Here is a 27,682-nt window from a genome sequence, read left to right as displayed (position 1 = left end):
CCCACTTCCCCACGATGTGGTCAGTCCCATGTAACCACGTCACCATTATAAATCCCAGCTGTTCCTTAACTCCTACTCTTCACCTGCTGAAGAAATGCACACAATCCCAGAAGAAACCATCGCTTTCCATTTAATTACTCAGTCTTAGTGCACAGGTACAGTCCTGTCAAGTGGTCCAGAACCTTTATTTGGCCCAAAGTGGTCCAAAATCTTTGTAGAAGTCAAAAGCACTCAAAACTCAAGCTAGCTCAAAGTGTCATAAAAATGTCATGCAGTCAAAAATGCCAGGTGCCAACAGGAAAACAAACAACCAATCCCAAAAGCAGAGGAAGCATTCTGTTTTTCTGTGATATGGGGGTATCTAGAACGCAGGTTTGGAGTGAAGGGACATATACCTTTATGGTCAAAGGGCATGCTTCATCAGTTGGCTCAGAGAGAACACTAATGATGTATACAAGCTGTGCGCCTGACTTTCACCAGAGCTGCTATAAAATCACACAGTTACAAGGAGACTGGAAGGAACAATTTCACATCTGACATCACTCCTTCAGAAAGAGCATCGCCCTACCCCAGTGTGTGCACATACTGCTCCACAACACTTATTGGTGTACACAGAACTGCTTACCTGTTACGATAGGGTACGACTGTGGTCCAGGAACACTTGCTCCTAAATCTGCAGAAGTAGGGCTGCTTATGTTGGCCTTCATGTCATCCAGTCCTCCAGCTAATGATGCCATGGCTGAGTATTCAGTTGCCTGGAAGAAGAATCAAAAGACATTTTAGCCACAATAAATGCACTATTCAACAGTTTTTCCTTGCATGGCAAATACTAATTGCAATGCAGGAACCCCTTAAAAGCTCTTGTTCAGTCAGATTGCCCAGTTTTTCAAAGGCAGTAAATACATGGTCAGTGTAAACCATAGTGTTAAGCAGTCAGAAAAATAAATGGGTGTGTGCTTATCACCAATGTTCTTGGAAAACACCAAACGGGGCTTTCCTGATAAAATGAAAGCTAAACTCATCACTGTGGCACAAAGCTTTCCATAAAAAGGAAGTTTTGTAAAGCAAAGTGCACCGGCCCTGTAAGGTACAAGTGTAAGTTTTTTGCTTGTCAGAGAAAACCATTCACATCTATTAAGTTGAACTCTCCTTAATTCAGTGGAGCAAGTAGGTGGGAACCAGAATGTCCTGTCTGCCTGCTTTTCTTAGGCGTGCTTCATTTTCTTGTTATTTCATAAGAAGTAGAGTGCACTTAAATAGAAGTGTTTGATTAATGAATGGATTTGAAATCAACTGTTTCAAAAGCCACGATATTTAAGAATGAATAACCTGACCATTGTAAGGATGCTCTCATTTCATGGGAATTCCTTAAGCACAACAGCCAAAGTTTCACTAGCTGAGCACACGTCCTCAGAAAATAGATGCCTCCTGTCCTCTAATCCCCTTGGTGTCTGTGTAGCTATGGCCATCTACAGCAGGGAGGCCAATCCACACACCCAGAAAGGCTCTCATGTACATGGCAGAAAGCTCATCCTCATTAGTGTTTCTCATGGTTTCTTATTGCAGGATCATTCACACAAAACAAGGACATTTCTTTTCAATGTCCTCCCTTCCCTATTGCTATTTTCACTAGTTTTAATCCTTTATTTTTGAGATACGTCCACAACAGTCAGAGAACTAGGACTTCAAGTGAAGAACAGACAAAATTAATAAAATCTCCAAGGTGGATTCCCACAGTATCACTGCGGATGAAGTAATGAGTAATTACTTAAGCCTGCAGTGATCTTTTGAGCTATCGTATCAAAATATTAACTTTAATATTTTTTATCTAAGTGAACAAAACATTTCTTGAGTAACTCTGTGTTTGCAGGTTTCTTTGTGCCAGAGATGCCCACCACACAATCTGAGATTGGCCACAGCTGAGTGCTCTGGGTCAGGTGTGTACCTGTTTGCGTCTCTGTTACTCAGCTATTACTCAAGGCAAAGTGAATTTAGTTTTATAGTTTATTATTAGCAGGTTCATACTGACAGAAACACATTTCATTTGAGGCTGCAATCTGTGTGAGGCACCAGTGCCCACATCACCTTGAGAGATCTGCCATACAAACCTCTTCCGCAAGACCATGCCAAATACCTTTTGCCAGAAGGAACAGCTGCTGGCCACCCATTCTCTCCACCCTGTGCATGGATCAGTGCCGCAAGGAACTTTGCAAAAAAATCAAAGAAACCTGGACCTGTGGGAGCATGTCCAGAGGAAGGACACAAAAATGATCTCAGGGATGGAATACTTGCATTACAAGGACAGGCTGAGAGCTGGGGCTGTGCAGCATGGAGAAGAGGAGGCTCTGACAGACCTGAGAGTGGCATTTCAGTATCTAAAAGGGGCCTTTAAGAAAGAAAGGGCAGACTCTCTAGCAGGATCTGCTGTGACAAGTCAAGGGGAAAAAGTTTCAAACTAAAAGAGAGAAGATTTAGATTGGATATGAGGAAGAAGTTTTTTACAGTCAGGATGGAGAGGCACAGGAACAGGTTTCCCAGAGAGTAGGTGAAGCCCCATCCCTGGAGACACTCATGGTCAGGCTGGATGAGGCTCTGAGCCCAGTGTCCCTGTTCATTGCAGTGGAGTTGGACTAGATGACTTTTAAGGTTCTCTTCCAACTCAAACAGTTCCATGGTTCTTTGAAAGACTTCTCATCAGGAACAAATCATCAAAGACTTATAATCATCTTCTGCATTCCTCAGTTGCACTTAGATTTTGTTCTGTTCCTCAGCCCTTACAGCTTATTTGTCATCCAAACCTCTCCTCACCCTCACATTTCCCTCACCTTCATGAACCCAGTCTCTTTCCTCTGACACTGGCTCCTCAGAGATACGCACTGCCCACATCTCTGCTTCAGCAGTGCTTCTGATACCTTTGACCCTTTGGAGCACAGTTTCTGGTGGAGCACTCCTCTGCAGAGATGCTTCCAGCCATTCTCCTGCAGGCGCAACCAGACAAAGCTGCTTCTTCTGGTCCTGCATCCTACCCAGAGCAATCATCACAGAAGCCCCATCTGGCCTTCTCTATGGCAGCCCTCCTGCTTCCTACAGGGCCGCAGCAGGCTGCATGGTCTCTGTCCTGCTCTTCAGCCCCTGCTCTGCATGGAGCTGCCAGCCTTCACACTGCTCCACACTGTTCTGTGACTGCAGTCCCAATATCCCCCTGTGTATCTGGCATGCTGAAGCCCCGATCTGAAAAGAGACCGGATGAATGAAAGCACAGCTGCAGTCTTGCAGAGACACCTCGTGTTTAACTCCCTCATAGCCAAAATGTGGTGCAGGGGCTGCTGCTCCTCGCCCACACCCAGCTGAGGCATTACAAGTCTCTTCCTGCAAAATCCCTGCCATGAGAGCCTCAGGTACGCTGCAAATGTCAAAGCATCACAGCTTCCATCAGTTTTCAGCTGCTAGTAATTAATCTAGGAGGAAACTGTAGCAGGAGTAGGTCTCAAATTGTAACTGCAATGATCTGACAACACCACATAAGTGAACTTGCTTTTATCAAGCTCAGAGGGATTTCACCTGTTACAGCAGCAGAAGCAAATAGCTAGAAGGGTATAGCACACTCTGCTGGGAGAAGGGACAATGGCACACCTCTGCTCCTTCATGTCACCTTGCACAGGGAGAAGGAGCCTGATGAGCTCCAGAGATGGAGTCCAGCCTGCACCTGCTGCTGTAGAAGTGCAAACAATGGAATTTTCAGGCACTTCCCCTGCTCTCATGGCACACCTGCATCCCTCCTCAGAGGCAGTAGCTGCTGCCCACTCCACAGCCAGGCTGACAAGCCACAGGAGGGCAACAAACCATAGAAGGGCCACCACAATAACTGCACACAAGGCACTCACCAGCAGCAGACGTGGGCTGAGTCCCAGCTGCTCTGGACCCAACACCACCTCCTTGCCGCCACGTGGTGCAGGGCAGAAGCCAGCCCCTGAACTGCCCCTGTCGTCACCTGCACGAAGCAGCTGGGCCATGGCTGGGACCAGCACTAGGCCGATGCAGCAGCAGTGCAGGCAGCTTTGGGAAGAGAAGGAAGCATCCTGCTGCAGAAGGTGACTGCTGACAGGCTGAGACACTGAGCCCTGTGCTCAGCATCTCACAGAGAGATCCCCTCTCGTGGTGCATGTGAGTACACACACAGAGCAGCAAGCAGCTGGAGGGATCAGTGCTGCAGCACAGGGGTCTCAGAATTGGCTCCGCCACCTCTACTTGCGAGTCAGCATGTGCATGACCATCAGGCCTGTCCCTGTGAAGCAGGAACCCTGGCCTGCTTGGTGAAAAAGCAAGAGTCAGGTGTTCAGTATCCTGGAAATTACCTGAAAAATGACTGCCTGCGGTTGTACCACGTACTGTCTCATCAGCATGGAGCACCACTGCCATAGCATGGAGGAGAGAAAACACAGACATGTGAAACGAGGAAATATAAAAGAAGAGACCGAGGACAAACCAAAAGGACAGGCAAGACTCATGTGCACGTTCTGCCTAGTGCTCTCAGCTCGGGAGGACAGGGAGCCAGCAGAGGGGCTGGGGCAGAGGAGAGAGGGGAGCTCAGCATGCACAGCAGTGCACTGCCACACGCAGGAGTGCCCACACTGCACCTCCCTTCCCTGCCAGTTGTCCTTGCGGAGTGCAGATGGGTGCTAGAAGTTTCGCACCCATCTTTGTTTCAAAGGCTTTATTTCCAAATATTTCCTCCACGGTCACCTCTGCACCGGCACCAGGATGTGCCATGTGCTGGTGCCTCTGCTCAAGTGGTGCTGGAAAGACTCTGTGACACCCAGATTCCTGGGAGGTGTCATTTGAAACCTCTCTCCAAGTACTGTCCCATTTGTTTTATGGAAGGGGAAACTGACATAGGCCAACATATTTAGGAATAGCTGTGCCAGTGGCTACTTTCCAAAAGTGACAGTGGCCTGGAAAAATAGCTGGAGCGTGAGCTCGGTGTCCCTGCACAGGAACTGTGCCTCACACAGTGCAAGTGCCCGCAGTGCAAAGAGAACCCTCCACACTCCACATACCACATCTTGTCAGTAGCCCACAAGGGTGTAAATACATGAGGAAGAAATTACCAACTTTTATTAGCTTTTAGCAGAAAATGCAGGAAACTCCCCCTGCACCCATACCACCTCCACTGCCCTTGGTTTCCCAGCTGCATACCAAGAGAGATTGCCTCGGACACAAGGTGACAGAGTCTCTCAAACCCCAGCATCTCATGGGAGCACTCACCACAGCCCTCACATCTGACTTTACTGCAGGAGATACGCTGTGGCATAGAAGATGCCTGTGGGGTGGTGGAGGTGATGTGTGCACAGCGGGCAAAGAGATGCAGGAGCACTTGGTACTGTTCTCAAATAATATGAGCAGTGTCAGAAGGCACGCTCTTGCACCTCCTGTGGCACTACGGTTAAGTGGTGAGATACTCCATCACTGACTTCACTCTGCACTTCTTATAGCAAGATGCCTGAGTGTCATTTACCAGGTCAGCATACCCTAAATAAATGGCAGTTTTCTCTTTGAGGTATACCCAGAAGCTTATTCTAAATTAGCAAAGCTGGGCATATAGTGGTGGGGCACAGCCCACTGCAGGGCACACATGGGAAACCCACTGAGGGAGCAGCTCTGCTGTGCCAGGGGCTGGGTTAGCACAGCAGCAGGGCTTTCTTCTTCCGCTCAGATTTCCAAATCACACCTGCAAAAACACAAGCGGGCATAAAGCAGCATGCCTTGTGCCTTGCTGCTACTCGTGTGACCACCTGCAGACAGACCAGTGGGGCTGCTTGGCATGCAGCAGCAAACAGAACCTCAGCCTGAACAGCCAGTGGCTTGGACCTGGTGCAGCTCCAGCTCAGGGCTGCAGGATTTGGCTTTCCTTCTGCACTGCCCGTGTGCACGGCCCTACTCTCCCTGAGCAAACCAGCTGGCAGTGAGATGGAAGTGTCTTGAGGGCCTTCATGGCTGACACAGTGCTCTTCCTGATCTGAGATCTGGAGTTAAGGTATAGTGCTTTCTGTTGGACTGCTTGGCCCCAGCTGTGGCCACCAAAGCTCTGCTAAGCCCCGAGGGCAGCAGCAGGCTCACACTTAGCATATGCAAGTTGTCCATTCTCAACACATCCAAAATTAATACAGAAAGGCAGAACTGGCCAACACCTGGAAGGCTCTGCAGAGAAACCCCAACCTCAGCCTCACAAAGAGAAAAGATTTGTAACATTAGATATGGCTCAGGAAGCTCAATCCAAAGCAACTGTAATTAATCTCCCCAGGCTTCCAGGAGCTTGGTGCCACGTGTAGCTGCATGAGCTATCCCCCCTCAAATGCTATGGGAATGGAAAATTAACTCTGAAGTCCTTCTCAACCACCTCAGACCTGAGCTGGGAGGGTATCTGAGCTGCCATACGTCACTCTCATCACTGCCACCCCACCAGCCACCCCTCCGTGCGGTAATGCAGACATCTCTTGCCTTACCCACCACCACCACAAGAGCTGATTTTGCTTTGCAGTAACACCCATCTACGTGGCTAATTGCAGCTGAGCTCCAATTTCTCTTTGGCTTTGGCAGTGTTTGGCTTCTACTCCCTTAAACGGCATGAAAATTTTATTTCGGCGATGCAGCCTTGTTTCCTTTGTGCAAACAGAATATTTCTAAAACTCTCTTTCACAAAACATACATGTTTTTGTAAAAAATTAACAGCCGTGCTTCTTTCAACCCAAATCCAATTAGGATTGTGTGAATCCCCAGAGGTTCTTCTAAAAATAGGGGAAATGAGCTCACCCCGCCACGGACACGTCTCTCCTCATACGTCGGAATAATTGACTGCCTTTTGACCTAAATCTTCAGATTATCTGCATGTGGGAAACTCTGCACTACGTGTTACTTTTCCACGGTCAAATCCGTGAACAGATGCAGCCATCCTCTGATTTTCCAAAGGGATTCCCAAATCCAATCTAAATGCCTAGAATTTACCTGTTTTGTTTTTTTTTTTCCTTTATACATATAAATAGCCACATTTCCATTTGCTCTTTGTTTCTCATTTTCATTTTCTTCTAATATCTGCATGTAAATGTCTGAAAATAGCATCTGTAATTGAAGATTATGAAGTATAGCCAGCTCCTGACAGTCCGCTAAGGAAGATGGATTATCCTCATTTTTTCTGTAAATTTTGTCAATTTTGGAATTCATAAGCTATCAACACTGATCAAAACGTGAACGCACAGCTGTGTCAGAGGGAAGGCGCAAGGACGCGCGGCTCCCGCGTTCCTACAGAGCTGCCCTGCCGGCCCTCCCCCGAGCACAGCGCAGCGATGGCTCCCAGCTTCGCCTTCACCCCCTCAAAAAATCTCGAATAAATTGGAAGTAGGGAAATTCTCCGCCACGCTGATTCAAATCACAAGGCATAATTTATTGCGCGCTCCCTCCTTTTATTTATCCCTAAGTAGTAAACACGATTTCCATTCGGGGGCTTCGTTATGTTCCGCTCCTAGCAGACAATCACGGCGCAGTTGAGGCAATTGTTTAGCCTCTTCCTCTCAATTTTCCCATTACTGGGAGTAAGTACTGTTGGGACTCTTTAATAGCCCGACTGCAGCCCATATCAATAACAGATGAGGTTTAATCGTCCAATACAAAAATTATTTAGGCTCGGTAAGGACATTCAATGTCATTTGCATAATGGCATTCCTATCCTGAGCACCTAACCCATCGTGCATAAACAAGGCCCCAGGACTATAAATAATAATAAATCATGACGCCCATGCTCCTTTTGCCGTAATAGGAGCCTCTCTTTGCAGAAATTATTTCAGCAGGAAATGGGCACTGCAGTGTTAAAGACGTGGCATTCCCAGACCAGTAAATCACATGCGTGCCCTCCTCGGGGGCTGCCCACAGTGAGCAACAAAACCCTGTGAAACAGCAGCACAGAGAGCAGCCGGCACTTGTGGCTGGAATCCTTCCTCCTTCTGCTGTGTCGGTTGCTATTTTTGTTATTTTGTTAAGCAGAGCCGGCAAATTAAACAGAACCCAGGTCTGACTAGCTTGCATTGTGCCTGGATGTGAGTACGCAGGGCTGGCCGACTTTATTTTGGATGTGTGCTGTGAGCTGTCCCAGCCTTTGAGCCTAGAGCAAAATTGGTGAGAGCAAGAAGCAGTTACTTCTGACAAAAATGAGTACTATTTCAGAATATGCTATTTCAGAGTAGTTCAGCTGGAAGGGACCAACAGAGATCATCTGGTTCTGCAGGGCTGGCCAAAAATCACCATATGCCTCAAGCAGTGACGAGCACGGGAACCAGCCGGACACCAGCTCCAGTGCGTGGCCATCCTCCTGGCTGGACGCCGAGGGGTGAAGCAGGGACTGCCCAGGGGAGGCAGGCTGGGGCAGAGCTGGCTGAGCCATGAGGATGCCACCAGGGTCCAGTGCTTGCCAGGCCTTGGCATCTGCTGCACAGCCCAGAGACACAGGGTGTCCACAGTTCCAGTGCTTGTCTTCCTCAGGAGGGAATGGTATCCCTACTTCAGAGCTTCCTACAGCCCATGAAGGGCTAGGAGAGCTATGCAGTTGGACCTGGCCCCTCTGTAACTTGCAGAGAGGCATCCCTGCCTCCCAGCGTGATGCCAGCAGCAACACCACCACCTTGCAAAGCAAACTCTGCATGCCTGTGTCTCACACTCAGCATCCTTGAACTTCCTTTGGAAGGTTTTGGGGCAGAAAACAAAGGCCTGAGAACATGAGATGTTTTTTAACCAAGCCCTTCACAGGTCAATAAAAGCACCATCCATCTGGCTGAGGCGGGTAGGCCAGCAGAGCCCTTCCTACTGGTTTGTAAGCAGGAGTCTCCAAGCAAAAATGACGAGAAAGGCTGTCTAAAAACACACAGACATACGTTTCAGTGATCTACAGTGGCTTTCCAGTTTTTAGACTCACCAGGCAAATGACAAGTGTTTGAAGTAACAGTGAGAGGACAGCAGTGGTGACAGCTGATCTCTGCTTTTGATGTGATTTGCATCTCTGTACACATACCTTCAGTTGCCCATTTCTCTAAGGCTCTTTCCTCTCAGTACAAACACTGCTCCGTTCATACAGGAACAACTGCTTACTCCGTTTCACACTCGCCTTTGTTAGCGCTGGCCTGGCACCAGCGTCACCAAAGGTCTTTTCACAATACCTGCACAGGCTCTTTCCCACCATCTGATTACCAGAGCCACCTGTTAAACCCAGCAGGCAGCTCAGCAACACACAGCCATGGTGAGAATCAGAAGACAAGATAAAGCTCGTGGGTTGAAATAAGGGCAGTATAACAGGACAGAAAAGGAAGGGAAATTAATAATAACAGAATATACAAAACGAGAGATGCACGATGCTGACCCACTCATGTCCAACCAGTCCCCTGGAAGCACACGCACACCAGACACCACTACTGCCACTTTTATAGTCCTGCACGATGCCGTGTGGTGTGGACTCCTTTGGACAGGTGGAGCCACTTGTCCCCGCTCTGCTCCTTCTCAGCTCTTTCTGCCCCCCAGGCTTCGCTGGTAAGGCAGTATGGGAAGCTGAAATGTCCTTGACTCTGTGTAAGCACTGCTCTGCAACAACTGAAACCAACTAAAATAAAGCTTTACTTTCTGAAGAGTACAGAGATTTCCTAACACATTTTCAGGAGCTTCTCACTAGCCATTTCTTAGCAACAGCATCGTAGGCTCATCCTTCTGACTCATGCCCCACACCCAACAATGTGGGTCTCCTTTCTCACAAAGCAGCATCTCTGCTGTCTTTCTCCTCTCTCAGAGGGATTTCCTTGTTTTCTCCTTTCCAGATGTTGCCATGAGTTCATGCAAAGCCCTTCTTATAACTTCTCCCTTCCCTACATCTCATGAATCATCCCTACCACTGCACAAGGAAATGACCACATCACTCTTTGTCATCAGCTTCTATCATTCTACACATAGAGTGGAATAGAAGCTGAAAAGGAGCATCCAATTAAAATAGCACATGACACATTCTATGCTGATGGAAGAGAATCACAGAATCACAGAATCCTTAGAGTTGGAAGGGCCCCCTGAAGGCCATCCAGTCCAACTCTCCAGCAATGCACAGGGACACCACAGCTCCATTGTGTTGCCCAGGCCTGATCCAGCCTTGCTTTGAAAGTCTCCAGGGACAGGGCATCAACCACATCTCTGGGCAATCTCTTCCACTGCCTCACCACCCTCACTGTAGAAGATTTTTTCTTTATATCCAACTTAAATCTGCCCTCTTTAAGCTTGCAGCCATTTCCCCTTGTTCTGTCACCACAGACCCTGCTGAAGACTCTGTCCCCTTCTTCCCTGTAGCTCTCCTTTAGATACTGGTGTCACCTCGCAGCCTTCTCTTCTCCAGGCTGCACAGCCCCAGCTCTCTCAGCCTGTCTTATAGAAGAGGTGTTCAGCAGTTTAAAACCAAGCTCACAATCATTTTATGACACTTGTTGTCGCAAGATATTACTGAAACACATTGTTTTTTATGATTCTGGAAAGAACTTCCATCAACAAAAGTGACAATTTCAGCCATTCGAGGGAGGATGTACATTGTTACAGTGGCTCTCTTGCTTCCACTGAGGCATCTCAGTACAGAAGAAGATGCAATCTGCTGTACATATTCACCTCAGGATATCCCTGCTGTGTAATGTGAAGCAGAAATATGATGGACGGCGCACTGTGAATGTGCATGAGGTTTACATCTATCTTACCAGGTATTTTTAATCCATCCAATTGACTGCTCCAGACATTTGAGATGTCTTGTGCACATTGTAAGAACAACATCTGTAATTTTTTTTACACTTTCAGAGGACCTACCTCAAGGTTTTTCATAAATGTTGTCTGAGATTGCCTCCCAGTACTCCTTTTGTAAAGCTGTCTGTATTACACAGATGAAGAGACTCAGTGTTGTGAAGGCAATCACTAAATACCCAAAAGAGGCCACAAGATACAGCTGACCCCCTTCCTGCCACCTCCTCCTGTCTGAACAATCTTTTACAAAAAGGAGGGTCATAGCAGACCATATTAAGAGCAGACAATCTAATAATGCAGAAAATACCACAGGGCCCAGTATGAAATTCATGTGTTTTTGCTGTGTGACTTCTCTGCCCCAGATTTCTGTTTGTATGACATCTCTTGGGATTCTGACAGCAGCTCAGAATTTTTCTGTGTTTCATCTGTGTGCTGTAAACTGATTACAAAACAACAGCCAAAAACACTGTAGCTCCAGGTACACTTAATTTCCACCCAGAATCACAGAATGGCCAGGGTTGGAAGGGACCTCAAGGATCATGAATCTCCAACCCCCATGGAAAGTCACAAACTTTGCAGTATTTTGTGGCTTGTTGCAAAAGTAAAGTAGAGCAAAATCATTTTAACCCACAAAATCCTGACTCACAGAATCACACAGAATCACAGAATTGTAGGGGTTGGAAGGGACCTCCAGAGATCATCGAGTCCAACCCCCCTGCCAAAGCAGGTTCCCTACACCAGGTAGCACAGGTCGGCATCCAGGCAGGTCTTGAACATCTCCAGAGAAGGAGACTCCCCCACCTCCCTGGGCAGCCTGTTCCAGTGCTCCGTCACCTCACTGTAAAGAAGTTCTTGCGCATGTTTGTGCGGAACTTCCTATGCTCCAGTTTCCAGCCGTTTCCCCTTGTCCTGTCTCCACTCACCACTGAAAAGAGTCCGGCCTCGCCATTCTGCCCCCCACACCTCAGATATTTATAGACCTGGATCAGGTCCCCTCTCAGTCTCCTTTTCTCAAGGCTGAACAGACCCATTTCACTCAGCCTTTCCTCATAGCAGAGATGCTCCAGGCCCTTCACCATCTTCGTGGCCCTCTGCTGGACTCTTTCCAAGAGATCCCTGTCTGTTTTGTACTGGGGAGCCCAGAACTGGACTCAGTGCTCCAGATGAGGTCTTACCAGGGCAGAGTAGAGGGGGAGGATCACCTCCTTTGACCTGCTGGCCACGCTCTTTTTAATGCACCCCAGTAAGCCATTGGCCTTTTTGGCCACAAGGGCACACTGCTGGCTCATGGCCGACCTGTCGTCCACCAGGACACCCAGGTCCCTCTCCGCAGAGCTCCCCTCCAGCAGCTCATCCCCCAACCTGTACTGGTGCATGCAATTATTCCTCCCCAGATGCAAGACTCTACACTTGCTTTTGTTAAACCTCATCCGGTTTCTTTCTGCCCAGCTCTCCAGCCTATCCAGGTCTTGCTGAATGGCAGCACAGCCCTCAGGCATGTCAGCCAATCCTCCCAACTTCGTATCATCGGCAAACTTGCTGAGGGTGGCCATTATCCCCTCATCAAGGTCATTGATGAAGATGTTGAACAAGACCGGACCCAGCACAGACCCCTGAGGAACACCGCTAGTTACAGGCCTCCAACCGGACTCTGCACCACCAACAACGACCCTCTGCGCTCTGCCAGTCAGCCAGTTCTCAACCCACCTCACTGTCCACTCATCTATCCCACACTTCCTCAGCTTTGTTATAAGGACGTCATGGGGGACAGTATCAAATGCCTTGCTGAAATCAAGGTAGACTACATCCACTGCTCTCCCCCTATCCACCCAGCCAGAGACAACATCATAGAAGGCTACCAGGTTGGTCAAGCACGACCTCCCCCTGGTGAACCCGTGCTGACTACTCCTGATAACCTCCTCTTCTTCCTGTTGTCTGGAGATGACATCCAGCACAGCTGTTCCATCACCTTTCCAGGGACAGAGGTGAGGCTGACTGGCCTATAATTGCCTGGGTCTTCCTTCTTGCCTTTTTTGAAGACCGGGGTGACGTTGGCTATCTTCCAGTCTTCAGGCACCTTCCCCGTCTTCCAAGACTTCTCAAAGATGACCGAAAGCGGTTCAGCAATCACCTCTGCCAGCTCCTTCAGCACCCGTGGATGAATCCCATTGGGTCCCATGGATTTCTGAACATTGATGTTGCCTAGGCGCTCCCGGACCACCTCTTCCCTGACAGAAGGGGGGTCTTCCATTCCCCAGATCCTCTCACTAATCTCCAGGGTCTCAGATTCCCGAGGGGGAGCTTTTTCACTGAAGACAGAAGCAAAGAAGGCATTCAGTATCTCCGCCTTCTCAGCATCCCCCGTTACCAGCACACCCCCGTCACTTAGCAGGGGAGCCACATTCTCCCTAGTCTTCCTTTTACTCTTAATGTACTTGAAAAAACCTTTTTTATTATCCTTTATCCCCTTTGCCAGATTTAATTCCAGGCGGGCTTTAGCCTTCCTTGTCGCATCCCTGCAGGCCCTGACAACATTCCTGTGTTCTTCCCAAGTGCTCAGACCCTTTTTCCACATTTCATGGGCCTTCTTCTTTCCTTTGAGTTTGTGCACGAGCTCCTTGCTCATCCACACAGGTCTCCTGCCACCCTTTCCCGATTTCTTCCTTACAGGGACGCACCGATCCTGAGCTTGGAAGAAGAGCTGCTTAAATGCCGACCAGCTCTCACAGGCCCCCTTGCCTTCCAACACCCTAGCCCATGAGACAGCTCCAAGTAGGCCCCGAAAGAGATTGAAGTTGGCTCTCCTAAAGTCCAGGATAGCAATCCTACTTTTTGCTTTACTTCTTCCACTCAGGATCTTGAACTCCACCATCTCGTGGTCACTACAACCCAAGCTGCCCCCGACCTTTACTTCCCTGACAAGCCCTTCTCTATTAGTGAGAATAAGGTCCAGCAGTACCCCTCTCCTCGTCGATTCCTCAACCACCTGCATCAGGAAGTTGTCTTCAACACATTGCAGGAACCGTCTGGACCGCGCATGCCTGGCCACATTGCTTTTCCAGCAAATATCTGGATGATTGAAGTCCCCCATAAGCACCAACGCCTGGGATTGTGACGCTGCTTCCAACTGTTTGTGGAAGGCCTCATCAACCTCCTCCTCCTGATCAGGGGGCCTGTAGCACACACCCACAACGGTGTCAGCCATACCAGCCCGCCCCTTGATTCTTACCCACAAGCTCTCCACTGCTACACCACTCTCCTCCAGGTGGAGTTCAATACATTCAAGCTGCTCTCTTACATAAAGAGCAACTCCCCCACCCCGCCTTGCCGGCCGATCTTTCCTAAAAAGCACATAGCCCTCCATGACGACATTCCAGTCATGCGAGCTGTCCCACCACGTCTCTGTAATCGCAATGAGATCGTAGCCATGTGACCGCACGCAGATCTCCAACTCTTCCTGTTTATTTCCCATACTGTGCGCATTAGTGTATAGACACTTCAGGTAAGCAGCATTCCCCTGCCACACTCCATCCCTTCGAACTCCACCCTCGTCACCCATCAAATTCACTTTTGAGCCTTGAACTACCTGAACCTCAGCAGTGCTCATTTTGTCCCCTTCCCCCTTCTTACCTAGTTTAAAGATCTTTCAATGAGGCCTACCAGCTCCTGGGCTAGGATCCTTTTACCCCTTGTAGAGAGTTGAGCTCCATCTGCAGCCGTCATGCCAGGAGCCGAGTAAATTGCCCCATGATCAAAAAAACCAAAGTTCTTCTGCCTGCACCATCCTCTAAGCCATTTATTGATGAGGAGGGCCTTTTTGATCCTTTCAGAGTCCTTCCCCGCCACTGAAGGGATAGAAGAGAAGATCACTTGCATTCCCACACCATCCAGTACCCTCCCCAGACCCTTGAAGTCATTTTTGATTGCCCTTAGGCTTCTCTTGGCAGTATCATCACTGCCAACCTGAACTACCAATAAGGGGTAGTAGTCAGATGGGCGAATAAGCCCAGGCAGCTTTCTAGAGATGTCCCTGACCCGTGCCCCAGGAAGGCAGCACACTTCCCTCCGGGTGGGGTCAGGACGACATATCGGGCCCTCAGTTCCTTTTAGAAGGGAGTCTCCTACAACTATCACCCTCCTTTCTTTACCAGAAGAGGCGGTCTTCAAGTGTGGAGCCGACCGCCTCTCCTTAGCAAAGCTCAGAGGCTGTTCCACCACCTTGTTCTCAGCCTCCTCACCCTCCAGTTCCAGGGTTTCAAACCTATTACTTAGGGGCACCTGAGGAACCGAGGTAGGTCGGGGAGGGCGCCGCCTGCGTCGCTGAGGTGGGACATGCTGCCATTCCTCTTCTCCTCCCAAGTCAGCTCTCTCGTTTTTACTACGGGAAGGCAGAGAGTCCACTACAGGCTGGACTCATCACACTCTGAAAGCTGGACATTCACATATGCTCTTTGTTTTCTAAAAGATTTTCTTCTTTTTTTTATATATGCTTTCCAGATGTACCTCTGCTGGTCTGAAGCACTTATAGGCTGCTGGATGAAGATAAATAGATTCTGCAGCTCAGCAAGTAGAATGACGCCCACAGCCTAGCAATGCTCGAGGCCTGGCATGTCCTCACTCTTGTGAATGACTCCAGTGAAAGACTGCCAGCATGGAGAAAAGAGATGACAGGTTTTCATGAAATATTCTAGTTTCTGTCATTATTTTTCTTTTCTGTTAGGAAGACTGGTTCAGCTGGGTAATCACCACTTGGCTGCAATGACATCACCAAGGCTGAAGACACCCAGGTACGTCATGAGCATTAAAACATCCCAACAAGAAAACAGTTTCAGATAACCAGAAGGAAACCACACTATTTATACAACCCAAATGGGGTCAAACTGGGCAGCCTGGTCTGGTGGTTGGCCACTCTGCACATAGCAGGGAGGTTAAAACTAGATGATCATTGTGGTCCTTTTCAACCCAGGCCATTCTATGAGTCTATGATCTCTACTATCCTCAGTGCTGCCCCGTGTTTTCATGTCAGAAGTGTATTTGGGGGCCATATTCTCAAAGTCTTCTTTACAATGACAAGAGCCAGAGAGCAATTGTTTGCCTGAATGAAAACATGGATGTGAGATCTCTGGCTTCAAGAGAAACTTTCCATCAGCGTAAAGCCTCACAAGTTACCGACCTGAAAATCACTCCTCAGCTACTTAATTTGATAACAATTTATTGCCTACCTTAGTTTTGCCCTTATTTAATCATATATTTTACCTACGTAGACAAACCTTACAATTGTTCAAATACTCTCAATTAAAAGCACTGTTCATTTTCTCAGCATGGCTCCCTTCAGCACTATCCATTTTGGAAAGACATCATCCCGCTTCCAACATGATATGGAAATACCACCCAATTCAGTGTTCCTTAACCCTGACATCCAAGAGCTGCTTGCACCTCTGAGATCCCAAAGAAATCCATGAATGTCCGCAGGATAAACCTTTCCCCTTTAATCACCCCCTTAAACCACCTTTAAAGAGGCAAGTCATGTCATTCCCACTTCACAGCTACAAAAAAAAAAAAAAAATCCCACCTGGGCTTCTAGCCTGTGTGAAATAATACCTGTCATTTGGATTTTTCTCTGTACGTGGTTTGTTTGAACTCCTGCTTCTCTGTGGTTCATGTTAGTCAATTTTATTTTCAAGGAGAGGAGCAGGACTGAAACCATTCCCCTACATGTCATGCTACTCTCTTCAGGTAAGAGTTTTCCTCAGTTCAGGTTAATTATTTTCTTCAGTTCAGCAAATTCTACTGCCATGGAATTCTTAACGTGGCTTAGTGAGTACTGTTGGTGATAGGCGGATGGTTGGACTGGATGATCTTGAAAGTCTTTTCCAACCCTGGTGATTCTGTGATTCTGTGCTTCTGTGATTAAGGAGCCACTGCAGAGAGGAGTTTTGAAACTAGCTTTATTTCTAGAAGTAGACCAGCTCCACAATTCCTTAATTTCATCCTGCGGTGTCTTTTGTAGGTTGTTTCATTCAACCTCTTGCTCATCAAATGGGAACCAGAAACTATGGTAGTCTTCTCAAAATCCACCAGCTGCTCTGGAAGAGCTGCTTAGGCTCATGCCATCTGCATAGACAGAGCAGGGCCTTTTACCCCCACCAGCTCTTCAACTCATTCTAAGTTTGATTTTCATGTTTTCCACTGCAGTGACACATAAGTCACATCACAAAATCTGGAACGAACAGCAAAAGGCTGGACATCAGGGTCTTTGGGTAATTCAGGTTGGAAGGAACCCTTAGAAGTGTCTGATGGTGTGGGAAGCTGAGAGATTCAAGAGTGTCTCAAAGCAGGGCCAGCCATTTAGTCAGGCCAGGTCACTCTTGAATTTGAGACAGCAGTGATTTCCAAACCAATGGGTGGAAATTGTATCTGAGTCTATTCAAAGCCTGTAGGATCCACATTTGCTGGAGACCAAGAAAAGAAGTTTTGTTCCCATTCTTCAAATTCCAACATAAACCCCTTCCATCCAGTGTCAAGGCAAGCAGGCATTACATTAAATAAATACACAGGCAGAGGTAGAGGGAATCTATCTGTAGATTCCTCTTTCCTCCATCTATTATTTTCCAAAGAGAAAAATACCACACAAGTAGATATTATGCTTACATGTGATATTAAAAATCTTACAAAAGGCCAGTACAGCACAGGTCTCCTTCAGCTCATGGTCAGTCTGCTTTTAGCCTGGCTGCTGTCTGTACTCTTTTTTGTAACAGCAGTATCTACTAGCTGCCTGCTGATGGCATGAAACCTTGAAAGGAAAACTGTGCAAAAGGTATGAAATAATAGACTTCATTTCTCATCCAAAACTGGGAAAAAAAGAAGAAGAAGAAAAAAAGAAACCTACCAGCAAAACACATGATGATCAAAGAGAAGAAATTACTCAGTAAAATTACCCAGATGTAAAATTGCAAAGAAATTTGGCAAGATAACAAGATGGAAGAGCTCTCTAAAATTTCCCACTTCTGTACAAAACTTACAAAAGAAGTGAGGAGTTTCCTAGAAGAGACCAACTGTTGTCTGAGCAAGATTCTGCATCTGAACAAAATGTCCTCTTGCCAAGCTTTGAGGTGACCTGCCTATTCACTTCTGCTCACAGCCACACTACAGTCCCATTGTGCAACCTGAGCATATTTTAGGAAACAGTTCAGCATAGCTGAAGCCTGATCATCCTTGTTATTAAGACAGGGACATAACTGCTGCAAGCACAGGAGTGCTTTACTTCAGCTATGCAGAATGCTGAAGCGCTGGTTGGAAACAGCAAAACATTCCCTGCTGATGTTACCTAACAGCAGTGGTGCTAAGCCTGAAATTTTCCACTACTGTTTAAGAGAATGCTGCCCAGTCCCTTATGCATAAAAGACCCCAGGACAAAAGCGTGCCACATTCTCCTTCAAGTACATCTCAGTTTCTGAAGTGGCCCAAGCACCTGTCTGCAGCTGGTGCTGCAGTCAGAGACACTGAACATCATATCCCCCTGCCTACACTGCACTTCTGTGTGAATGCTGGGAGCATGATGGGAAGCCACAGCCAGCAGCTGGATACAGAGAGTTCAGCTCCACCTGGCTGTTGAAGGGGAAAAAAAAACCATACCTGAATGCACCCATATTGAACAAAGAGAAAAAAGAGAAGGAAGAAGGAGGAAGCTGGATAGCCTCACATGCTGAAGGCTCAGCTTCCAGTAGCAAAGGGCAATTCACAGCTCCAAGTTTCCTTGCAGGACCTCTGAGGATCCTCAAGGATGGTGTTCTACCCAGCATTTCTGAAGCACTGCCTTCATACTTTGCTGGAAGCTGATAGGCTCCCCACAGACTGCAAGCCACAATTAATTGCTGCATCTCAGGTCTCAAAGGGCTTTGTGCAGGGGGCAACCTCTTGGTTCTTGCAGTGAGAATTGGGTAAGAATAGCTGTCATCTCCAAAGAGCTACTTCTCCTTCCCAGAGAATTGTTCTGTGCTATAGCTGAGCACTAGTCCTCAACAGTCCGGATTTTATTCTCTAAATTTCTCCATTATTCCAAGGTAATACATGGGCAAGCAAAAAATAAAAAAATAAAAAAAATCACCAGCCTGAGATGTTCTTGCAAGGGGCATCTGACTCTCTTAAAGGACACTTTTTCCCCATCTCTGCCTGTTTTAAACAGCAGCCAGAACAGATGTGAGGTACCAGGAGTTAGCACTTTTCCATAGCACACAGACATGGGATCCAGACTGCCTGTTCCCACACACCTTAAGAGCCCTTCCTTGGCTTATCCTGAAGATCAGCAGCAAGCAAACTCAGGGAACCAAGGGTACTGTGGTACAGGGTCAGCACAGTGACATATAAAGTGGCAAGAACTGCAGGTCCTGGTGGATGAAGAACTGAACATGAGCCAGCAGTGTGCTCTTACAGCTCAGAAGGCAGATGGGATCCTGGGCTCCATCAGCAGAGGGGTGGCCAGCAGGGACAGGGAGGTGATCGCCCCCCTCTACTCTGCTCTTGTGAGGCCCCATCTGCAGCACTGCGTCCAGGGCTGGAGCCCCCAGTACAAGAAAGACAGGGAGCTGTTGGAGAGGGTCCAGAGGAGCCACAGAGATGAGCAGGGGACTGAAGCACCTCCCTACAAAGACAGGCTGAGGGAGCTGGGCTTGTTCAGCCTGAAGAAAAGAAGGCTGCAGGGTGACCTCAGTGCAGCCTTTCAGTAATTAAAACAGGATGATAAACAGGAGGGGAATCAACTTTTTACAAGGGTAGACAGCGATAGGTCAAGGGGGAACTGTTTTAAGTTCAAGGAGGGAAGGTTTACATTGGATGTCATTGGGAAGCTCTTTACAGAGAGAGTGGTGAGGTGCTGGAACAGCTGCCCAGAGAGGCTGTGATGCCCCGTCCATCCCTGGAGGTGTTCAAGGCCAGGTTGGATGGGGCCCTGGGCAGCCTGGGCTGCTATGAAATGTGGAGGTTGGTGGCCCTGCGTGTGGCAGGCGGTTGGAACTTGATGATCCTTGGGGTCCCTTTCAACCCAAGAACATTCTATGATTCTATGACCACAGCACAAAAGGCAGAGCTAAAATGCACTCCAGCCCCCAGCTCCACCTGCATGCAGGGGCACCTTGTCCCAGTCCTGCACAGGAAAAGCGAAGAATCAGAGCCCCAACAAAGGCAGAAGGACATGCCATAGGCTGCAGGTCATGTCTGAAACACAGGATCACAGGTTTTAGCATAAATTACGGACCAGGAGGATATGTGGTCCCTTACAAAAGTGTGGCTAAGAAGGAAATCTCTGCACAGTTTAACCTTCCACAACCTCTGAACTGCATCGGGGGTCACAGTACACCAGTGCTCCCAGCTGCTGTCCCTCCACCACTCTGCCTGCAGCGAACCCCTCGCCCTTTCCATTTGGTAATAGTATTGATCTGCTGGCAGCAATGGGCTGGATAATTAGCCAGGAATTAGGGTTTCTATTACAGCCAGGAGGCTACTCCAGCTGATTTATCACCTGAATAATTTACTGTGATTGAAAGGAAATTAAAACGAACTCCATTTGACAACTGTGCACTTTTATGGGCTTCAGTGAAGACTCAAAAGCCAAATTAATAGCCTCGTGTTGCTTAATAGTCTACTGAGAGTAAATATGGGAAGGTTTTTCCTCTCCCGACATGCTTTCTTAGGCTGGATTTTAGAGTTGGTTTTGTTTCTGGTGGTTTTTTTTCTTCCCACCAATGAAGCCATAGCCTGAATCAGAAGTTGTTTCAGCTGATAGAAGAGGAGCAGTAAAAACTGCAGACCTGCCTTCCAAGCCACTTTTTGCTCCACGTTTTCTTTTGATCAGAGATATGCTCCATATTTTTCACTGTTACTGAAAACCATGTAGTTTTGGGAAGAAGTAAATAAACAGTGGCTCTGCTTTTCTCGTTACAACTTCAGAGTAATTTCAGAAAATCCTCAGCAGCCCCATCCACCCAGACAGTTTCCCTTAGGGAGAAAACCACATTAATTTTATGCCAGAGACCAGGAGCAAGGTCCTACATCTCATTCCTTCCTTCTGCTTCTCTAATGACTTTCTGAGTAAATGAGTCAAATCAGAAATGAAATGTAAGTCCTGAAAAATAAGTCCTACTTTCTCCCTTCTTCTTGGGCACTCCCTGCTATATTTTAATCCCTGGGGATTAAAATCCCATGCTGTAGGAAGCGCTGTGCATCTCCCTGCGTGCTCCTCCTTTGGTCAGCTCAGCTCCTTCATTACAGCACTTTCTGAGGTCAATCAAACGTAACTAGCTGTGCACAACTTTTTTACTCTTTCTGATTTACTAGTAATTCTTTCGGCGGTGTTGGATACGCGGAATTCAGCTGCCTGTATTTATCTCCAGGCTTAACAGTACTGCATCTCACAAGTGAATATATTGCTTCATGTTTTTCAGGTTAGCTCCCACCTGCAGTATCCCTGTATCATTCAGAAACGAATTCAAAAAGAGATGATCAATTCAGTTCTAGCTAGAAGTAATGTGAAAGCATCAGCAAAGACGAGGGAATTATCTGCTATTATCAGCAAGTTGTTCTCTACTAATTCAGTGACCTACACAGTGTTGAACCTGGTCACATCATGCTATGCTTCATTATGGCCCCGATCTAAAGTCTGTTGAAGTCAATAGAAATATTGACTGGCTGACGTGTCGGCTGCACGGTGCTGCTGGTTGACACTCGTGAGCAGAATGCCATCGCAGTGATGGCACTGCAAACACACACCTACGTGCAGCTCAGAATCATTTCCCAGAAACACGTGAGTGTTCTGCCAACATCTGCAGCCAGTGCAAATCAATTGTGGGCTGTTTGCAGAAGATGAGATGAGCACAAAAGGGGACAAAAGTGATGGAAAGGCATTCACTTAAACATCAGTTACTGTTCACAGCAGGATTCTTGTAGGATAGAGTAGGGCCAGAGTGGGCCTATCCTCACATTACACTCCAGTAACACGTAGATACCAGTGGACTCGGTTTGCAAGGGACCTCCACCTTCCCATCTCACAACTTCTTGACATCACAGCACAGCATTCACCTGCCATTGAATGTTTTTCATGCACTGCACATGTGGGTATTACATGCCAGTCCTGCAGAGTGCACTCGGGTACACGTACGGCTGTATCACAGGGACACTAGGTTGCTCGATGAGACACATAATGCCCTACTTCCATCCCCTGACAAATCTTTAATTATATGAACATATGGTGGGATCCCTGCCTCACCCTATGCCTACAACAGACTTTGTTTCTGAATGAAGTACTGTCTGCCATAGATTCTCTTGTCACTGCCTTTCCTCTCAGCACTGCAATAGCCTGTAGTCAGAGGTAAGTATTCATTCCCTGTGGCCTTCTTCGTCTCAGTCATCTTTTACAGTAGATATGAAAACTCAGATTGCCAAGTGCACAACATGTTTGGAAGTAAGAGCTAACCTGCAGGTCTGCATTTCACAGAAGGGAGCTGAAGAACAGCAACGTTAAAAACAGAAGAGTAAAGGAAACAGAATGGGTGCACTCAAGGTAAACGCTTGGGCAGTGGTGAGCAGGCACTCTGACTTAGGACATCAAAGCCCTGCTTATGTAAGTGACAATCCACAGTTTCCAATAAACAAGCCCAAAACACCCAGAAAATAAATCAGAAAGAATTCAGGCAATAGGTGCCAGCCTTCAGCTGGAGGCAGAACGCGTTCAGACTGCAGATGTTCAGCTATGTGGAATGTACTTTGTTCTCCCACAGCACTGCTCGCCCTGACACAGGGACTGTGCCCAGCTCACAAAGAAGAAAAATTAGAGAAGAACAGCGAAAAAGAGAGGAAAATATACTTTCTTGTCTAAAGAAACACCAGTCTTCCCGTAAAGTACCTGGAGCCCTCTTCAGCTGACTGTCACAGGGACCAAGAAGTTTTTGTGCCAAAACAACATCCGCAGTGTTCCATTTGCTCCTCCTGCATGTTTCTAACACAGTAGATAGGCAGTGGATCAGCACTCCTGTTAGACTCCCCACTCTTTATGAGGAGCACCTTTTCCTTAACTTCCTCTTCAGAAGCAGCTAAGGACTCCATGCATCCATTGCTGACCTAATTCCTAATGCACTGACTTCTGAGTTCAACCACATTCTGGACTGACAGATTCTGAATGTGGATCACAGTTCACTACAGTCTTAATGGGAGAGACAACTCTGGTTTTCCAAGTCACGTGGTAATGCTTCCATCTTCATCTAGTGAGAGGTATCCCTGCCTATGGTCTGTGCATTGGAATTAGATGATCTTTAAGATCCCTTCCAACCCAAAACATCCTGTGATTCTAGGATTCTATATTTTCTTTCTAACTGATTTTTTTTGTCTCACTAATTGGTCCAGACAGTCTCTCCACTTTGGTTAAGTTTCACGACAGCTTTGCTTTACTACCAAAGAGGTTAAACATGACTGCTTACTAAAGCAGTGCAGTTCATATCGCATCCTTGAGAATCAGACATTTGTATTAATTATGCATGTTCCTGTTGAAAATATACTTTGCATGCCACCAAAAAGCAAATCCCATTTCGAACAACCACAAGCCCTTAATCATAGCCAAACCTCCCAAAAGCAAATGGGAATGTTAAAGCAAATGACTAGCAAACTCCATTTGTAATTAAAAATGCCTAAGCAAAACTATTCTGCTAGGGACCTTTCGTATACTACAGTATCTTTCCCTCAGAAATATGTTTCTCAGCATCTGTTTGTCTTCTCAGTCTGTGCAGAAAGTGCCCTTTTTACCTGATCAGTAGAAGCATATCCCCAGATTTGATGCTCTGGTTGCACAGCCATTCCAGTTACAACTGCTTATACAGATCCAGGGAGATCCCTGCTCCAGCAATAGCTGAATATCCCTGCAGAAGCCAGCAGACTTCAGAAACATGCTCTTTTAATTCTTCTTTCTATTAAACCATCTCTTTGTGTTCATGTCTGGACTGCATCCCATGAGCTACAGTTCTACAAAACTCAGAAAATTTGGAATACAGAAAACTAAGGAAGGTATATGAAAGTTAAGCAGGGACAGATCTAGCATCAAACATCTCTGAAGTGACCAATACTGAAAGTGCTTACTGTAGTAGAAAGTGGATCTGTGCCTGTCCCCTCCATTATCCCTGGTGTTAAGGATGGGATAACCACCATCTAGTGGTACGTGAAGGCCATTTCACCTTCAACACGTGCTGCTGGCTTGGCTTTCCTGAGGAGCTTTTTTAGAGAAAAACTGAATTGATTTCAGCAACTTCCCCACCTTTTTCCAGGCTGAATTTAGATTTACAGAGTTCACAGATACAAACCAGGGAAACCACAGAGCCAGCAGAAACTGGTAAAAAATGAATGACAACAAATGACAGCATGCGTAGGCTTAAGGGCACATGGAGCTTCTACTCTGCCACTCCACACATGGAGTTTTTTCTTTAGTTACGCCGATTACATTCCTCAATACTGAAGTCACAGCGGTAATAGATGGCCACGTTCCTGATACTCTACGGTGTCTTTCAAATGTTTAGACTCCTCTAAGGGAAACCACTGTTTGTTTGCAGTTTGAGGAGTTCAAACACCTTGCTAAAATTAATATTAGTAACACTGGAGATTAGCAATGACTGATTACATTGCTAACTATAGAAAATGCAGCAAGCGAGGCCTGTGTTGGACCTGACAGCCACACTTTCATTTCTGTGTCCCATAAATTTAAGTCTGAGGCCTACAAACAAAAAGCATGTTAAAAAACACAGCCAATAATTTTTCTTTTTTTTTTTTTTGCTTTTACTTCTGCATAGCGTCTGCTAAAACAGAACTTTTCCTCCAAAACATCGTGCCGAACTTTTTAAAATACACTGCTAGTCTGCAGGTGCAACAAATTTACCTTCACATATTAATTGGGTGTTTCTCTCTGCAAATGGCCAATTAAATGACTAATAAGCCATTTCCAGATATAAAAAACTAATTTGTGTGCGCAATCAAGCTAACTGTGGGCCAAAATTAGGCATAGAGTTTTACAAATCTATTGCTTATTTTCTGCAGCTTACTTTACGTCCAACAGGAGTATCAGAAGACGTGATGCTCCTCATGCCCTCACTTGATGTGACTGGCCCAGATCAGGCGTAATTTCATATCTGAACACATGCTAACCTTCACACAGCTGGTGTTTTGTGTCATTTTTAATAGTCTTCCGTGGTCAACATGCTCTTGGCTGAAGAGCTTGATACGACACCTGTTTCTCCGTGCACATCTGTTTCTGCTATTCTACTATTCTACTATGCACTATTCTGTTTCTACTGCACATTTCAGAAATAATTTTTTGTTGTTTTCCACTAAGGAGGCCTCTGCCAGGAGAAAGCATATCTGGAAAAAGAAAAAAAAAAGTTTAATGTTTGGAACAGTACCTGCTCTGGTTTGATGGGCTCTGTTGTCGTGAAAATGTCAGAATAATGCTGCCTCTCGAAGACTCGATCCAACACTTCTAACTGCTGCTGGGTGAACAGGTCTCCACGCATCTGTTTCCGAAGAAAATCTCTACCCGGGAGAGAATGGCCATTGGGTACTGGAGGTTCCTGAATACCTTTCAAAGAGGACAAAGAAGACCGAAGAATAAATGGGCATTAAAATGATGAGTGTCTATTTTATCCACCGTATAGGTGGGCACTTCATTGCTTATACAATGAAGAATCATAGAGAACAGAAGCAAGACGCATACTGCTAGAAGATGCATTGATCATTCCTCCATTATAGCTGACTCTCAAAGCAATCATCTACCATCACTGACTCCATGTATAATTCAAAGGCATGACAAAGGGTAGCAGTCACACATTTGTTCTCAACGCTGCCATGCAATATTTGAGAACCTGTAATGGTCAAGCTGCAGTAAGACATGGGAAGATAAGTACAAAACCTGATGTTAGATCCACAGTCCACTTGGCCCAGCTCCAAGGGCGTCTGCTTTGCCTGTTCACTGTCATAGCTGTGCCTGTGACACCTGCCAGTCTTGCTGAGCTCCATTCTACGCAAAGGTTTGACTATCATGTGCTCACATCAGGAAGCAAGGACTCATACTCCAGAGCCATGTTCAGCTTGCAGAAACTGGACAGTCAATTTTCCAAAGAGACACTAATAGCAGCACACAACCATTGGAGTTACCACTGCAACACTCTGAGGAAGCACTCTCCCAGCTCACAATACTACTTAGTTGTAATTTCACTTCACGTTTCTTAAACTGATTGGCATGATGAAAGCCAGGGCACTAAGTCAAATTTTCTCGCTCTATCTCCCCCTCCTTCCAGCAGAGGTTGTTAACAGAAGTAGTAAGTGGCTGCTCATGGCTTAAAAAGCCATGAGACAAGTTCGAAAAATGTTTAGATAAGCAGTTAAAAAAAAACCTCTTGCAATATGGGAGCTTGATTCAGTTTGCTTTACTGAAAATTCGCAGTGGTTTCCTGTCTTTCCTTCATCTGTCAGTGCTAGAAATACATCTTCTACGTTCTGAAGGCAGAGATATGCAGTATTCCTAAGGACTCCAGGAGGTGGAACTCCAGCAACAGCAGTGAACATCAGATTTTGACTCCAGATGGCAACACCACACTACACAGAGGAAGGAAACATTGGAAAAAAAAAAAAACCACAACATTTGTTTGCTTGCAAAAACCAACGCTTAGATCTTCTTTGGTGGGTTCCTCATCACATTTTCTGATAGTAAGTATAAAATGGCATCTGTGCAAAAAGACCACGTTGCTGCCAACACTTCCGTCTTCATACCTGAGCTGGCCATCAGTAACAACTGATGTGCAGCAGACAAGATTTTCCAAAAAGAACAACTGATTCAAGGTCACCTTTTAGCACAACTGAGTGCTGCAACAGATGCTGTGTACCATATCCAGAAAATCTGACTCTTTTAAGACAGGTCTCCAAAACTGAAGGAAGAATATATGGAAACACTTCTTGAAATCCAGATCAACCTCTATAAAATTTTCTTATGCTAAACAGGCTTTTGAAATTAGCAAGTAATGCTGGAAGTGTTCTTCTAGATTTTCTTCTGATGGTTCAGGTAACAACAGTGTTATATTTACCTGCTTAAGTGAAGTCAGGCAACTTAAATCAAGAATAGGCAATGTTGGCATCTGTAAAGTGCCAGGATCAGTTTAAACCATGCAGAAAAAAATAAGAGCCTGTCTTCTGAATAGAATGTATAAAGATATATACAGAGCTACGAAAAAATATGAGCAGATATAAGAGAGCAATGTATCTTTAAGTCTTATTTTTTTTCCTTTGCTATTCTAAATCAAATAATATCTAATTGATGTAGTGCTGGGTTTAGTCAACCATCACTTATAAAATTAAAATTCCAGTTGCTAGCTGGTTGGTAGCAAAAGGCAGGGGGGACTTTCTCTCTGGAGCATGAAAACACAGGCTTTAAATTTCAAGTGGAATCGTAGAATGGCTTGGGCTAGAAGGGACCCCAAGGATCACCAAGTTCCAACCCCCCTGCCACAGTGATGTTATTCATAACTTGGCATCAAAGTTGAAAGTTTTTACAGTTTTGGCCCAAATTGGTCAATAAAAGAGAAGGAATGATCCAAGAGGTTAGTACTGCCTGGAAAACCTTCCCTGTGACTCTACCAGGGAGCATGCATCATCTCTAACAGTGTACGCATCATCTATACATCTAAACACGAGGTGTACAATGAGACCAGAGTGTATTTGCATCCAGTGCAGCAGACTCGTGTTTCACAAGCAGCCCTTGTTCCACAGTGTTTGCACAGAGCACAGCTCTGCTCTTTTTCCAACGAATACATTTGGAAGAGACAGACTGATGGACACAGCAATGGTAGGACAGGGCAGGCAC

At 46.4% G+C, this 27,682-nt stretch overlaps 1 protein-coding gene across 2 annotated transcripts in view; it reads right to left on the bottom strand.

The window, feature by feature from the left end:
* PAX5 (paired box 5) overlaps nucleotides 1–27,682 on the bottom strand; it is a 118,947-nt gene that overhangs the window by 51,108 nt on the left and 40,157 nt on the right. For both annotated transcript variants that reach the window (XM_048932240.1, XM_048932241.1), the window contains exons 6-7: nucleotides 25,230–25,405; nucleotides 626–755 (exon numbers count right to left, since the gene is read on the bottom strand). In XM_048932240.1, coding sequence (XP_048788197.1) covers nucleotides 626–755; nucleotides 25,230–25,405 — 306 coding nt within the window. The remainder of the gene's footprint in view (nucleotides 1–625; nucleotides 756–25,229; nucleotides 25,406–27,682) is intronic.

The sequence above is a fragment of the Lagopus muta genome, chromosome Z, assembly GCF_023343835.1.
Source record: "Lagopus muta isolate bLagMut1 chromosome Z, bLagMut1 primary, whole genome shotgun sequence".
NCBI classification, from domain to species: Eukaryota; Metazoa; Chordata; class Aves; order Galliformes; family Phasianidae; genus Lagopus; species Lagopus muta.
Note: the sequence above shows the minus strand (reverse complement) of the source record. Positions and strands in the feature narration are given on the sequence as shown.